Below are 16579 nucleotides of genomic sequence, written 5' to 3' on the forward strand. Positions count from 1 at the left end.
AGATGAAGTAGATGGTGTAGAATTACCATGAGCCAGAGGCTTGGGAGATAATCTTTTGTAAATGTTATACATGATTTGTGGAACATAACCAAACTTATCCCACCATTTAACATACCAATATCTAGTAAGAATATCATCTTCTTTCTCATATTGCCATCTTAAAATCCAAGGGATTCTGAAATGTTTAACAAAATGAAGAAGAGCAGGAAACTTGGCATTATGAGCATTTGTCTTAAGATTTTTGTCAAAATACTTAAAGCAGTCTAAAAGTGGCTTGGGAAAAATATCAGTATCAGGACCAAATTGATTCCACCAACGATTGAACCAAAGAGGCAAATCAGCAGTTCCATCAAATTCTTTGTCAAAGTTAATAAACCATGAATGAGTCATTGCGTCATTCTGATGAAGCATGAATTTGAACCAGGCAGTAATATAATCATGATATGAGTATGGAACAAGGTGCTTTGGGAGTCTTCTTGTTGAGGCAAGGGAGTGTCCCCAATTGGCTTCAGAAGCAACATTTTTCAAATAAACATTGTGGTAAATAATTTTGGACTTATCATTTAGATAAAAAATAGTTATAATAACAATGAATCCTTCCTGGCGCAAAATGTCAAAATAATATTCTAACTTTTTATCACCATGTTCTGGAATCCAGTGAAACAATGGAGGGAAGTAGCTTTTTGCAATCTGAAGTGGATTCGTGATTGCAAATCGATTTGGTTCAATAAAAAACAGGTTTTGGAAATATTGTTTTTCAATATATTGGGAAGCATTGGGTTTTCTTGGGTAAATAGTTTTAACCGATTGGTTAACAGGGGTCAAGGCATAAGGATCATAGGCAGAGGCCAAGACAGAGGAGTAATTAGGTTTAGGAATTGTTCCTAGGGGAGTGAAACGGTTAATAATGTCAGTGGGAGAAACAGGTTCTTTTTTCACAATTTGATTAGGTGTTTCCGCAAGATTTTTGTCCTTTGATCTTATACTTGCCATTGTGGCACTGCAGAAATTCATGGGTAAGAAAATCAGGAATGATGTTTTGTGAGCCTTTAATATATTTAATAGTAAAATAAAAAACACTTAAAATAGCTTGCCATATGGCAAAAATGTGTTTTGATTCTCAACATCTTTTTCAATAACATATTTTGCACTTTTGCAATCAATTCGTAATAAAAAATTTTGGTTTAACAAATCACTTTGAAGTTTTGAAATGCATAGTACTATAGATAAAATTTCTTTTTTTATAGTACTATAATTTAATTGTGCAACATTACATACTCCAGAATAAAAACGAACAATTTGTTCAGATGAGTCTAGTGAAATTTTTTGTTTTAGAATACCTCCATAACCAATGTCAGAGACATCAGTTTCAACAATTTTGAAAGCATCGATAGTTGGGATGCCAAGACAAGGCAAGGTTTTGACATGAGATTTGATCTATTTAACAAGAGAAGTATGAACATCAGACCAAGGAGGAGGATTACTTTGCAACCAATCAAAAAGTGGTTTGCATTGTTTCCTCAGATCTTTGTAAAAATTAGCAACATAGTTTAGGGAACCAAGAAATCGTTGGAGTTGAGTTTTGTCAATAATTTCATCAGGAAATTTGTTAGCAAATTGAATAGCTCTATCAATAGGACGGATCTGTCCTTCAGAAATATCATAACCAAGAAATCTCACTTTTGTTTGAAACAGTTTGATTTTCTTAGTAGAGACAACAAGACCATTTCTTTTGATTGTTTCTAGAAACGAGTACAAATGTTTACAGTGCTCATCAATAGAATTAGAGAAAATCAAGACATCGTCAATGTAAACAATGGTGAAATGACTGAAAGAGTTGAATATATCATTCATAATATTTTGAAATTCACTAGGGGCATTCTTAAGGCCAAAAGGCATAACATTCCACTCATTGTGACCAAAGGGTGTAGTGAAAGCAGTCTTATACCAATCTTTTTCACTAATCTGGACTTGCCAAAATCAAAATTTCATATCAAACTTTGAGAACACAACAACATCACTCAACCTATGAACCAAATCATTCTTATTGGGGATAGGGTACCTAATCCACTCTAAGACTTTGTTCAAAGGCTTATAATTAATAACAAGACGAGGGGTTTCTCTCTCTAGCTCAGCATTTTTTTGCACATAAAAAGCAGCACAAGACCAAGGGGACTTGCTATTCCTAATTAGTTTTTTCTTGAGTAAATCATTGATTTCATTTTTACAAAATTCAATTGTTACAGCATTCAGCTGAATAGGTCGAGCTTTAGTAGGAATATCATTTTCACTAAAGTCTTTAACATAAGGCAAGTCAACAATATGTTTCTTCCTATGCTAAAAGGCATTAGGAATATCAAAGCAAACCTCATCCATCAAGATTTTCTAAAAATTATCAATTTTTTATTGCAACAATTTATCAGAAAGTTGTTCAGCAATTCTTTTATATCTAACTTCTTGCTTAAGGAAGTTTAGATGTTTAGCTTTAGCATGAATTAGATTAAAAACTTTATCATTATGAGTTTCAAACTTTTAACAGAATTTGAATTTTACTTTATGTCCAAAAGGATTAGTAGTAATTCCATCATCTTCAACAAGGAAAGGATACAAGGTAGCAATGAAGGGAAGTCCAAGTATCACTTTATCAGTCATGTTTTCAACAGGCACAGAGGGTATCTTAAAACAAACATTATCATGGCAAACATGAGCATTATTCAATTCATACTTGATTTTCATTTTAATTCCATTAGCAAAAACCAATCTTTCAATAGATTTTTCAAAATATTTTGAAGGAATCAATCCTTCTTGGATACAGTTAACATCAGCACCAAAATCAATCATAGCAATAGTATTGAAAGCATAATCATGTGAAACAACAATTTTGACTTTAGTAAACCATTTTGGAAGCATCATATGTTTAACAAGAGCAAGTTGATTATCAATTAAATTAATCAAAGCATTACCAGAAGGAGGAGCCTTTTGAGTGGATTCATCTCCACCTTCTTGCTCATCATTATCAGACTGATGTTTATCTATATTTTTATCAATCTTGAGAATTAACAATTCTTGTTTAAGATTATCATTATCATGTTTAACAGTTTTAACATTATTTTTTAACTGAATTATGTCTTGTTTAACAGTTTTTATTTCATGCTGGAGATCATAAACAGTTAATTCTTTTGTTTTCTTTTTATTAAATCTTTCCATGGTTTCTTCAAAACTTATCATAGATTTAGGTTTTTTAACCTAATCTTCTTTTGTTAAGTTTTTCATAAACTTGTCAAGATAATCTTTTTGTAAATTAGGGTCTTCAATTTTACTTATTAATGTCAACAGCAAGTCGTCACTTTCTTCACTCTTAGTTAATACTTTAACAAATTTTATCAAATTACAACATGAATCTCTACAACCAAGTTTAATATTAGGAGAATTAGAGGTATCACTGCAAGAGTGGTAAGCAGAATCAGATGAGGAGGAGAAATCCTCTTCAAAGGAATCAGTTGAAGCAGCAAATTCAAGCATCTGAAATAGTTCATTTTGATCATTATCATTAATGTTTAACATGTTCAATTTGTTCTTTAATTGACCAAGCTTTTGGTTATAGTCTTTACTGAAATGGCCAAATTTGCCATAGTCAAAGCATTTACCTTTACCTGATCTCTGTTTATTATGTTTTCTAAAAGCAGATTTCTTTTTAGCATAAAAATCATTGGGTTTAACAAAGTTGATTCTGTATCTTTTATGCTTTTTATGGGAATAACTTTTGTAAACTTTATCATGTTTACTTTTTCCTTTTTGCCTAGAAGGGGCAATAGAAGGTAAACCATATTGTTCACAAAAATTACCCATTTCATGTTTAGCTTTCTTTTTATTTTTTAATTGTTGTTTTAACAATTTTTCATCATTACACATATTAATTCCAAGCTTTTTAATAGTGCTAAAAAATCACCATAAGTTAAATTATCATAGTCAATAGAATCATTTTTACCAATTAATTCTTGTTTTACCTTATGAGCAAAAATAGGAGGTAGACCATCAATAAAACTCTCTTTCCAAAAAGGCTTCGTGGAATCTTTCCGGAGCATTACTTTGGAGATAAACACATCTTGGTACCATCTGTAATTAGATATAGTATGATATCTCAAATTATTTAGATAATCAGATAAGTGAGATGAAATATTAGAAGGAGTACCAACAAAGTGTTTGAGAATAGTATAAACCAGGGTGTTGACACCATCAGGAACACCTCGGTTAATATTTTCATCAAAAATGGGCATACCATCATTATCTCTCTTAACAGCATGTTTAATAGAATCTCTGGATTCTTTTGTGAGGTGTGAATCCCACCATCCTCGTAGAGTACCAAAAAAACCAGTAGCAAGCAAGTCAACAACATCAGTATGATCAAGATCATTATAATTACTCATATATGCTATAGCAACCATAGACATATGAGTCATTTTGTTAATAATTTCTTGTTCAGACAAACCGTCAATATTCCATTCATAAAGCTTTTCAGCAGAAACAAAAAATTGAGTTTGAAAAGATCTCTCTTCAAACTGCATATTAGGAGGAGTAGGTTTTGAATACTAGTTTTTTGTAAAAGACATGGGATTGGGTTTTCTAACAAATCTTTTAATTTCAGATAAACTTAAACCATCATCAAAAACATTTTTGTAAGAAATAAAAGATAATGAGTCAGAATTTGTGTCTTCTTCAGAAACAATTTCTTTCTCATTTCTTGAAATAGCACAAGCAGCATTTTTTGAAGTAGAAACTTCTTCAGTTTTAATTTTTAAATCAGCAATCATTTTTTCAACCTTTTCCAGAGTCTTAGTCTGAGAAGTTTTGAAATTCATTTTTTCCTTTTGACTAGGCAAATCTATCAAAGGTTGTTCAGGTTTTGGAACAGCAGTTTTTTCAACAATTTTTTCTTCAATACGGTCAAGCTGTTGACCAATAATATGCAAGGATTCATTAGCAAAAAAATTTTGTTCAATAATGGCAGAAATAGGAGTTTTATTATCAGCAATTTTGAAAAGGGAGGCCTTGACCTTAGTATTTTCCTTATCATTTTGGCAAGTGATCAAAACAGTTTCAAGAGGAGGATGACTAAACCGAACAACGGTTTTGTCTTCTTTTTTTAAAAGCAGATTTTCTTAGTACGTTCAAATGATTAGTATGAACATCATTTTTTGAAACATAATAATTTTCAAAATAATCGCAAAACAAAATATGTTGTTTTAATTGATTCATTTTTTCTTTCCATTTCCTTTTGACCCTATCTTTCTCGGACTGAGCAAAAGTACTTTGGTAGTATTTTCTTTTACTTCTGTTTGTGGCAGAAAGAAACTCATTATACAAGGCAACCATATCAATTTCAAAATCTTTAATTTCAAAATCTTGATCCATAAGATTGATTACTCGTAATTGATTTTGGTGAACAGGGGTTTCAATAGGTGGAAAATTAGATTCAAAAGGAGCATCAGATTTTGCATCATCTTCTTCTTCTTTAGCATTTCTGCTAATAGAGGGAGATTCAGCTTTAGTTGAATTAAAAGCAATGCTAACTTGGGAGTTGTTGCTTACAACTCCTTTTAGCTTTAAATCACGGTTTTCAAAATTCTTTTTCAAAATTCATTTTTAAAAACTCATCAATTTCATGATCTCATTTAACATGTCTTCCTTCGTTGATCTGCAAGGGTTTAAAACATTTGTATCACCAAAACAAATTTTAACAGTACCATCAGCATATTGTTGAATATTTGTAAGATCAAGTTCATCAAAAACAAGTTTAACAGGTGGAGTTTCACGTTCCAAAGTCCATTCTTTGGGAAGAATAATATCTTGCTATTGAATCATTTTAGGGACTTGGATCTTTGCATTAGGATAAGCACATTAAATTAACATAGTTTTTCCAGCAGGATCTCTATCTTTAGAACAAGGATCCAACTGAGAACCAAGCAATCAGTAATAAATGCGGTAAATAAGAGCAAAAGGCTTACTACCATCATCCATATCATAACCAGATGTCAATATATTCAATGTCAAAGCTTTAACAATATTAGGATCATCCAAAGCAAGAGCAAGATCAGGATCAGGATAACAATCAAAGTAAACAGGATCATCACACAAAGAAGCAGTAATCATACCAAGGATGCTATCATTAAATTTTTTAAATCTAGCATCTCGTAAGCACATGAGAATAGAAGCATTAATACCTTTTCTTGTTAATGGTTTAACAGCAACTTGAACAAGCCCAATATGTAAATATTTGAGTTTCTTAGTCATAAAATCATTAATATTTTTTTCTAGAAAACAAACAACATTTTTCATGAGTTTTAGAAATAGAAAAAGTTTGTTCAACAGTTCTAACTCTATATTCAGAGAAAGAATGACTTTCAGCCCAACTAAGCTGGTAAACAGACTTAGAAGAGACTTTAGGAATAGTCCATTTTCTAAAATCAAGGTACTCACTTTCTCCTACAGTGAGGTATTCTTCATTCACAATATCAGGAGGACAACCAGTTCTAGAGCTAATAGAGGAGTTGGATCTCCACATCCTATCTATAACTATCTTAGTTATAACACTCAATTATCATGTTTTTCTCACAACCGTTGCATTTTGCAACACATACCATAATCAATTGTATACCTCTCATGCCCTCACACTCTCCTGGCTTCATGAGCCTTACTATTCAATTCTTGGAATTCACTTTACGACTACAGTGGCGCCAACGACGGTAAGAAGGAACACGACAACGAAGTATCACAAGGTTAGGTAGATATAGACAGAATAAAAGAAATACAACAACACTATCGGCCAAGGAAAGAATGACTCTGATACCATAAAGGGGGAAGGACGACAGCGCAGAAGGCGGAAGCACAACAATATATAATAAAGGGGGAAGGACACACATACATACATACATACATCCATATATATATATATATATATATATATATATATATATATGTATGTGTGTGTGTCTGTGTAAAATAGTAATTAATATTTAGGCTGTGTTTGTTTCGACTATAAAGAAAATTGGGAAAGCATTTTACACCATGCTTGACGTTTGGGATAATTAGAAAATTCGGTCACACCAAAAATTAGATTCTTTTACTGTAAAATTAATGGATTTTTAGTGTAAAATAGAATACACTTCTATTTTACATTCAAACCATTTTCAACTTCTAAGAAAGAGAGAGAGCTCACCTGAACGCTAGTCCGTGGCCGTGCCTTCACTGTCATCTATGGTCGTGCCTCTCACTACCTATCTTCCTCTCTCTTCCTATTTTGTTCTCCTTCTTCCTCCCTCTGCCTCCATCTTTCTCCCTTTTCCTCTCCCAATGATCTCGCCATCTCAACCTGCCCCCCACCTACTCTGTCACTGGCCTCTTTGGATTTATTTTTTTTGTTTGATTGTAAATAATATTTGTTCTTGGATTTTGGAGGATCGATGGTTGGGGTGATTCGTGGGTTTCAATTGTGGTGGGTTAGGGTTGAGTTCTAGCATTGATGGTAGCCAATTGAGGGTGGTGAATTGGCTAGGGTGGTTTGCGGTTTTCAATGGTGGTGGGTTGTGGGTTTTGGTAGATGAGTTTTGATTTTGAGATTAATGAGTTTGATTTTGATTATGATTATGATTTTTTTTTTTTCAGATTAATTGGTTATGTGATGGTTGATAGTGGCTGTTGGTAATTGGGTTTATGGTGATGATTACAGTGGTTGGGCTTATGGAAATAGGTTGCAAAACCAAACACAGGAAATAATTTTCTAGCGTATTTTCCACAACGCTGACAAAAAATTGAAAATATATTCTTTTACGTAAAATATTTTCACTTACAAATTATTTCCTTCATATGTAAAATATTTTTGCCTGAAAATATTTTACATAAATCCAAAAAAAGCCTTAGAAAAATACTTTTTTTTTAAAAGAAGAATTAGAAAAGTATATCTTCTCAACAAAAAAAAAAAAGTACCTTCATTTTTTTTTTTGATAAAAAAAAAGTACTTTTTTTTTTGTTGAGAAACAAAGTACCTTAATTTTGAAGACAAAGTAACCATCAAAATGTAACTATACGCTACCCCACCAAAGTACCAACCATGTTCTTATAAAAATCAAAAATAAAAAGTACCAACCATGTTAAACTCTTAAACTACCACACCCACACTTCTAGAAAAAAAATATCAAAATTGTTAAGCAAGCGAAAATGAAATGATAGAGCCATTCTTGTTCTTACTAATTACGGGACCGTATTCCCTTTGAAATTTATTGCTCCAAATACGAGTAGTTAATACTTAATACTGGATTTATCGGACAGAATATTTAATTGACAATTGCTATGGATAAACTGAAACTGACCAGTACAAAATTATAGAGCTTGCCAATGCCTACGTTGTTTTTTTCTTATTATTACCTTTCTCTCTCCAGTTTCTCCTTCTAATTTTTTTTAACAGCTTTTTCAATTTTTAATAAAAAATTTCTTAAAATTGATGATTAATGTATACTCTATCAAATAATTATTACATATTTTCGGAACACGAAGAATTGTGCTCTCTCGTTTTACATTTATGGTGAAGTCTACTCATTAAATTCTTAGTTAGATCCACATGAATATGAGAAGAAAAAACACAATTTCTTTTCACTCCATAAATACCTAAGAATTTTCTTACTATAAAGGCATACGTTAACCAGAACCTATTTTAAATCGAAATTAGTGGGCACCTACCACCAGAAATAGCTTTATGCTTTGCAATGTGGTTTCCCCACCCCACATGAAGTTGTTGCCTTTTTAATTTAATTAATTGATTTGTTTACCTTAGTTATGAAAAAATGTATATTTTTACATATAAACACTAGGTCTATAACATTTTCATAGCAGATCTTAGGTAATAAATTATTAGAGGTGGTAGCAAAGTCTAAGTGATGGGCTTAGATCATAATTAGTAACAACTTGCTAACTAAAATTTGTTATAAAAATATTGTAAAAATATATATTGTGGATGTTGCACTACTTATTTTTATAATATTCTTGAGGATCTTTTTTAACATGGGTTAAACACAACTTTTTGCATAATTATTTTTTACAAGTTATTAATGGTAGGTAGTAAAAAAATAGTATTAGTGATGAGTCTATGTAAAAATTAGCTGTAACTTGTGAAGTCTACCGTTGTGAAAAATCTAATGTTACATTACTCATATTCTTATGGGGTTTAGGCTAATACATTTAAGTAAGGATTGACATGTGAGTTCTAGTTAACTTAATTAATAAAGTCTCTGATGGTTGAATAAGAGATCTAGAGTTCAATCTCTGCCTACACCAAAAATCCGACTAGTGTTTTAGTCTGATGATAAAGAGTTATCATTAGGAGCGGACGCCATAGGTTGAAACTCTCTAAGAAAAAAGTAGGGATTGACATATTAGCTTGATATAAATTTACAATTTTAACCAATATTTATAAATTTAATAACACTTTTTGACAGATAAAATAAATTTCAACATATGACCTTTATGATGATTGTTTTTTTTATTATTAGGCTAAAATACCAATTGGTTTTTAATGTAAGTGAGATTTGAACTCTATATCTCTTATTTAACAATAAGAATTTATCAGTTAAGTTAACTAAAACTTACTAATTAATTTAAACTAGCTTAATTGTAACCTCATACATATGCATGGATACACTTAAAGATATGTAATAAGATGCATAATATAATTCATATATATATATATATATAATATAATATAAATACTATTGATAGTCATTTTTATATTTTGTTAACTCTTTAAAAAAAATTTGTAAGGATATTATTAGGTATAAAATGTAAATTGTCCATTCTAAAAAAAATTATTGTGAAACACCTTTTTTTTAAGATTCATTTATTTTAGACTCTTTGGTTTTTGTACTGAATAACTCACTTGGATGAATATTTATGATGTGGTACCATATTTAATTCTAAAATTAAAAAATAAAACTTTTTAAGAATAAATAATTTAGGACACATAGCACAAAATTGGAACTTTAATTTGGAATTCTAATTTGAGTTTCTCTTAACTTCACCTATTATTATTATTATTATTACATATAGATTTAAATTAAATTTAAATTTATTTATATAAAATTTAACTTTTAATTACCTCATAATATTTTATCACAATTTTTTTAGGGTGGCCACATAAATTTTGAAGACCTCACAATTTTAAACATCATTCTTCTAATGCATATGTTTTTATTTGAGTTTAAATTACATTTTATATTTTAATCCTCCGTTAGAATCTTACCGCAATTAAACTAAAAGAATTATTAATAATTATCATAATTATTAAATTTTATTCATATTTAGAAAAAAAAAAAGACTATTAATAACTAGTATAATTATAAAAATAAAAGAGAAAAAATCGTATTTTGTTAAACTAATAAACGAGTTATTGATTATTATCCATATTGTTGGCTTTGGAATTTAAGGGTACAATTATTTGATCAGTTTCTCTAAGATTTTGGTAAGTTGATAGCAATGCTCTAAACATGGATATCTTTTTGGGAAAAATACCATTTTAGTTCCTATAATTTGAGGTTATTGTCAATTTGGTCTTTATATTTTGGTAGCAGTCAATTTTGTTCATATTATTTTCAACTTGCAATTAACTTACAGTCAATTTCTATTAGTGAGTTAACAATATAAATTAAATTGACTACAAGTTAAAAATAACAGAGACGAAACTACCAAAATTTAGGGATTAAATTGACAATAACTCAAAAATATAAGGATCAAAATGGTAATTTCACATATCTTTTTCAAAAGAGAAATATTAATAGATGCCCTAAGGGCATTAGTTTATAAACTATTTTTAGAAATATTTTCTGGAAAAATGATAAAACAATTACTTATATATTTTTTATGAAAGTGATGTCAAAACTTTCCGAATATAACTTATTAACAACTGCCTTAAAATCAAGGATGGATCCAAGTGGGGGCCCAAAGGGGCCTTGGCCCCCCTGGGTCCAAAATTTTTTTTAATTATTATAAATTTCATTTTTATAGTTGGACCCCCCTTTCAAAATCGGAGGTCCCTGTTCTCTTCAATAAGCCTAACTAGTCTCACTCAAATAGCAACTATCCAACCCAAAAACTTAACAAAAACAATAAAAACATTTACACTGATGATTGCATTTTAGCCCAAAAAAAAACTATTTTACCACCAAAAAACCAAAAAAATCATATGTTATTAGAGAAGTTAAAGCTAATTTTTTTGCAACTACAATATTTTATTCTTAAAATACAATATTTCATAACTGTAGTAAGTTATTAAAAATAAAATACAATATTTTATTAAGATTAAATCTTTTTTTTTCAATTGAAAAACTCAAATTCTCTAGCTTCCTTCCTTTATTATTTTAATGAGATGTTTCTATTATTTTAAATGAAGTGATAAAAAAGTAGAACATTTGATATTGGGTGTATTATAAAATAAGGTGATAAAATAACTTAATAAGGTGCTAAAAGCTAAAATTTTTAGCACTTCCATTGTGAATACTCTAACTTCAACAAAAGAAAAAAAATCCTGGTCGGCCTAATATTTAAAAAAAAAAAACATTTTTTTTTTGTTTTTATTTTTGTCTTTGTTGATAAATAATTGCATCTAAATATATTTAAAAACAACAATTTTAAGTATTTATAATTTTTTAACATAATATAGATGCCTATTTGATATTTTTTTCTTTATACTTTGGTCCCCCGCTAACTTAAAATTTTGGATCCCTATCTGCTTAAGATCATCTGTTAGACTGTTACTATGACCTTTTTCAAAATATGAAGAGGACTTACATTTGTCCATCATGCATGCACCTAGTTACATGCAATTAATTCACCATAAAAGACACAAGTTTAAAATACATGGAAAATTACACATCATTAATATTATGGAAAAGAGTAACCTCAAATCGATACCTCGCAGTCGTCGCCAATCCACAAAAAAAAATTATTCCTTTATAAAACCAAGACAGCCTACCATTGCTTCCAACACCAGCAAAAAACCATAAAAAGCATTTGCTATAAAAAGCCGAGGAAGGAAATCTCTATAGAACCAGAACCAAGAGAAGGAAGAAAAAGAAAAATGGAAAACAGCAAAGTTCTGATTATAGGGGGAACTGGGTATCTAGGGAAGAGGTTGGTGAAGGCAAGTTTGGCTGAAGGTCATGAGACATACATCCTACACAGAGCAGAGATAGGTGTTGATATTGAAAAAGTTCAAATGCTTTTGTCATTCAAGGAGCAAGGAGCTCACCTTGTTTCTGGTTCCTTTACCGATCACCAGAGCCTTGTGAAGGCTATCAAATTAGTTGATGTTGTTATCTGTGCAATATCTGGAGTTCACATCCGAAGCCACCAAATTCTCCTTCAACTTAAGCTTATTGATGCCATCAAAGATGCTGGCAATGTAAAGGTATACATATATAACATATATACAAATTTGCAAATCTATAATTTACTTGCCACAATCTAAACCAAAACCCAATATTTCGTATCGGTGGTAAAACTGGTGTACTAAAAATTTTAATTGTATTTTTTTGTTTGTTCCGATCATTTTAGTTTGTTTGGGCATCCCGGTCGAGTGAATAAGATTTATTTTATTTTATATTATTTTCTTTAAATCTTTTTTTTTAGAAAAAGAGTTTTAGCATATGGCGTCCGCTCTGAATGATAGATCTTTATCATCAAACCAATATACCAATCAGTTTTTGGTGTAAGGCGGCTGGATGATAAATCTTTATCATTAAACCAAGACACCAATCAGTTTTTGGTGTAAGGCGAAAATTGAACCTCAGATCTCTTATTCAACCATCAGATATTTTAGTAATTGAGCTAACTTAAACCCACATTTTCTTTAAATGTTAAACATACATAATATAACTTTTACAACATAATTTTTTTCTCACCTCCCCTCAAATAGTCAAATGTTATCGTACCACTGTCACATCTCTTTTCTTTTACTTTTTTTTTACTCCTTGTTTTATATAAGGTAAGTAAGATAGTGAGTGAGAGATATCTCTCTCTCACTATCTTACTATATCTCTCCCTCTCACCATCTTACTTACCTTTCTTTTCTCTTTAAAAAAAAATCATCCTACTTACTTTTCTTGGTATCTTCTAACCATTCTTTTTAATCTTTCCATTAACATATAAGTATTCGCCGTTAACTTTGGTAAAAATTCTATTTATTTTAACATACAATTTATTTTTTCTATTTTACATAATCACTTATCAAAAACATTATAGATCAATCAGGGACGGACTTAGGATTTTAAATTAAAGAGGGCTATAATATAAGCCAACAAAAAAAAAAACCCTCCAAATAGGCATGCACATAATATTATCAAATTATAAATACACAAAATCATTATTTCTTAATGCATTAAGATGCAATCATCTATCAACAAAAAAAACAAAAAAACAAAAAATTTGTTTTGTTTTTAACACTAGACTACTTTTTTTTTTTTTTTTAAGTTAGAGCATTTACAATAATGGTACTAAAAAATTTAGTTTTTAGCGTCTCAAAAAACTACTTTATCTATTTTTACTACTTCACTTTACAATACACTCAACATCAAATCTTCTATTTTTTTATCACTTCATTTAAAACAATATAAACAACTCATTAAAGTAATAAGGATGAGAGAGAATTTGAGTTTTTTAGTTGAAGGAAGATAAATAATCTTAATAAAATATTTTATTTTATTTTTAACAACTTGCTACAGTCAATTTATATTTATACTAGTTTATTGTGGTTGCAAAAAATTTAGTTTTAACCTCTCTAATAACACATGGTTTTTTGGTTGTCAAATATATATATATATATAGCTAAAATACAATCACCATTGTGAATGCTTTTATTATTTTTGTTAAATTTTTGGATTAAATAGTTGTTATTTGTGCTAGGCTGGTTGGGGAGGAGAGGGACCTAAGGTTTTAGAAGAGGAGGCCAACTACAAAAATGAAAAATAGCATATGTAAAAATAAAAAATAAAATTGGACCAGGGAGGCCCGAGTCCCCACCTAGGTCCGTCCCTGGATCATATTATCTATTTTTCATTATATTTCATTAATTAATTATTTCTTTATCAAAATTTTATTACTCTCAAAAATCATCTCTCTTTATATATATGAGTAAAGAAATATTTTTTAAAAATATTTACAGGTGAATAGTAACAATATATATTTACATAATTACTGTAACAACCATTCTAATTTACATAAGTTTATATTGGCTAATGTGAGTAATATTTAGAATTGGATATGCAAAATTTTCCCTGCTACTATACATTAACTGACGTGAGTACTCTCCAGATGCCATGGAGGGCTAGGAATGGGCCCCTTAATTTTTCAAAAACTCTCACTCTCTCATATATTTTTGGTCTATATATAGAGAGGATGTGTCTCATGATCTTATTTTCTAATATAACAAAAATTATGGAAGTTGTATGTACAAGGTCATGTAAATATTTTTGTTTTTTATAAGCAAATATCATATGTTGAATAAAAATTAAAAACACATTTTATGTGTAAGCAATATATATATATATATATATATATATATATATATATATATTTCTTGGCCCTCCTAAAGCTCCGCCGCTTGTACTCTCAATCTTTTTTTTTCCCCATCTTTCTCAATGACGTGAATCTTATTCCTCTTTTACTTTTTTTTCTTTTTTATTCTCTTTTTTCTATTTGCTCTTCTTCTCATTTATGCCCACAAAATATCTATTAATAAAAATTTGTATGTTCTATTTTAAATTAATATAGTGTAAACGTGATAAATATATATTTGATACATCCATACGTATTGGTTTTGTTGGTTTTTCATTAATTAGTTTACATGACAAGTTTTTTTTTTTTTTAAACGTTGGTAGAGATTTTTGCCCTCTGAGTTTGGCACCGACCCTGCTAGAATGAAGGATGCATTAGAACCTGGGAGAGTGACATTTGATGACAAAATGATTGTAAGGAAAGCCATTGAAGATGCTCAAATACCTTTCACATATATTTCTGCGAACTGTTTTGCTGGTTACTTTCTTGGTGGTTTGTGCCAGCCCGGTAAGATCCTTCCTTCAAGGGATTCAGTGGTATTGTTGGGAGACGGAAATGAAAAAGGTATTTCCATTACAACCTTATTAGTTTTGCATTGTACAGATCGAAGAGAACCATGAAAGTAGAGTCATTTTTTTTTCACACTATAATGTCTTTGATTTGAGGATTTTCTATATGTACTCGGTTTTTATATTTACCTTTACAAGAATTGCAACATTTTTCGTCTTAATTAATGTGGCAGCAATTTATGTGGAGGAAGATGATATAGCCTTGTACACCATCAAAACTATAGATGACCCTCGAGCTCTCAACAAGACAGTATATCTAAGGCCACCTAAAAACGTTCTATCTCAAAGAGAAGTTGTTGAGATTTGGGAGAAACTAATTGGCAAAGAGTTGCAAAAGTCTTCCATACCCAAGGAAGAGTTTCTAGCTTCCTTGAAAGGTACGATTGATACTGGTTTAATTTCTAAGACAAGTACTGTATTAATGTCTTACTTGGCTCCTAACTTTGTGTTATTTTAACGGAGAGAATCCTGTTTTTAATCCCAAAAAAAAAAAAGAAAAAAAAAAAGACAAAGGCAAAGAATTGACTGCCTTTATGGTCAATTACGAAATTGTCATAGAAAAGCCTTGTTAAAAGAAAAAGTAAAAAATAAATATTCACCGAAAGTCTAACTATGTTATTACCGATCTCATTCACTGTTATGAGTTTTAATAAAGTTCGTAAAAATTCATAACTAATTATATTTTTATTTCAAAGTTTTTACTGTGTTTATGTTACATGTTTTCTTAAATTTTGATATGGTTTTTCTTTCTCAAAAAGGACAAGAGTATGCACATCAAGTTGGACTTATACATTACTATCATGTTTGTTATGAGGGGTGTCTTGCAAATTTCGAGATAGGAAATGATGCAGTAGAAGCTTCTGAGCTTTATCCAGAGATCAAGTATACTACTGTGGAAGAATACATGAAACGCTATTTATAGGTAGCATAATTCTTATAAGTGCCTATGCTATTTTATGTGTGTTCTCTCAAAAGGGAGTGGTGGACTTTCTTCTACTCCTCTTTCTCCCTATAATAATTTTTCATTTTAGAATGTAACATAATGAGGTGGACAACTGCTAAGACTGGGGGAAAAGAAAATAATATCTTGTTTCTAGTTCTAAATAAGATCATTTTGTTTTCCAATATAGATATCATTATGTACTTGACTTGAAATATATGATACAACCTTTTTTTTTTTTTTTTTTATAGATGTGGTAATATTTGATTTTTTTTTTTTCATTTTGTGATAATTGATCTTTACAATCAAACTAAAACATCAATGGTTTAATTCTTGTATAAACAGAATTTGAGTAAATAAGATTGTGTAAATGTCCACAGAAATCACTTTGTACATAATATAATAACATTAAGGCAAAAATGCAAAACTGACCCTCTAACTTTCAGTTTTTTTCATTTATGTCCTCTAACTTTTA

At 29.9% G+C, this 16579-nt stretch overlaps 1 protein-coding gene across 1 annotated transcript; it reads left to right on the top strand.

The window, feature by feature from the left end:
* Nucleotides 1-12094: 12094 nt before the first annotated feature.
* LOC142613973 (bifunctional pinoresinol-lariciresinol reductase 2-like) lies at nt 12095-16301 on the top strand. The gene is made up of 4 exons (XM_075786499.1): nt 12095-12451; nt 14919-15159; nt 15338-15541; nt 15923-16301. Exons 1-4 carry the CDS (start codon nt 12122-12124, stop codon nt 16084-16086), a joined length of 939 nt encoding a protein of 312 aa, XP_075642614.1. The 5' UTR covers nt 12095-12121; the 3' UTR covers nt 16087-16301.
* Nucleotides 16302-16579: the final 278 nt, after the last annotated feature.

Source organism: Castanea sativa, chromosome 10 (genome assembly GCF_040712315.1).
Source record: "Castanea sativa cultivar Marrone di Chiusa Pesio chromosome 10, ASM4071231v1".
Classification (NCBI taxonomy): Eukaryota; Viridiplantae; Streptophyta; class Magnoliopsida; order Fagales; family Fagaceae; genus Castanea; species Castanea sativa.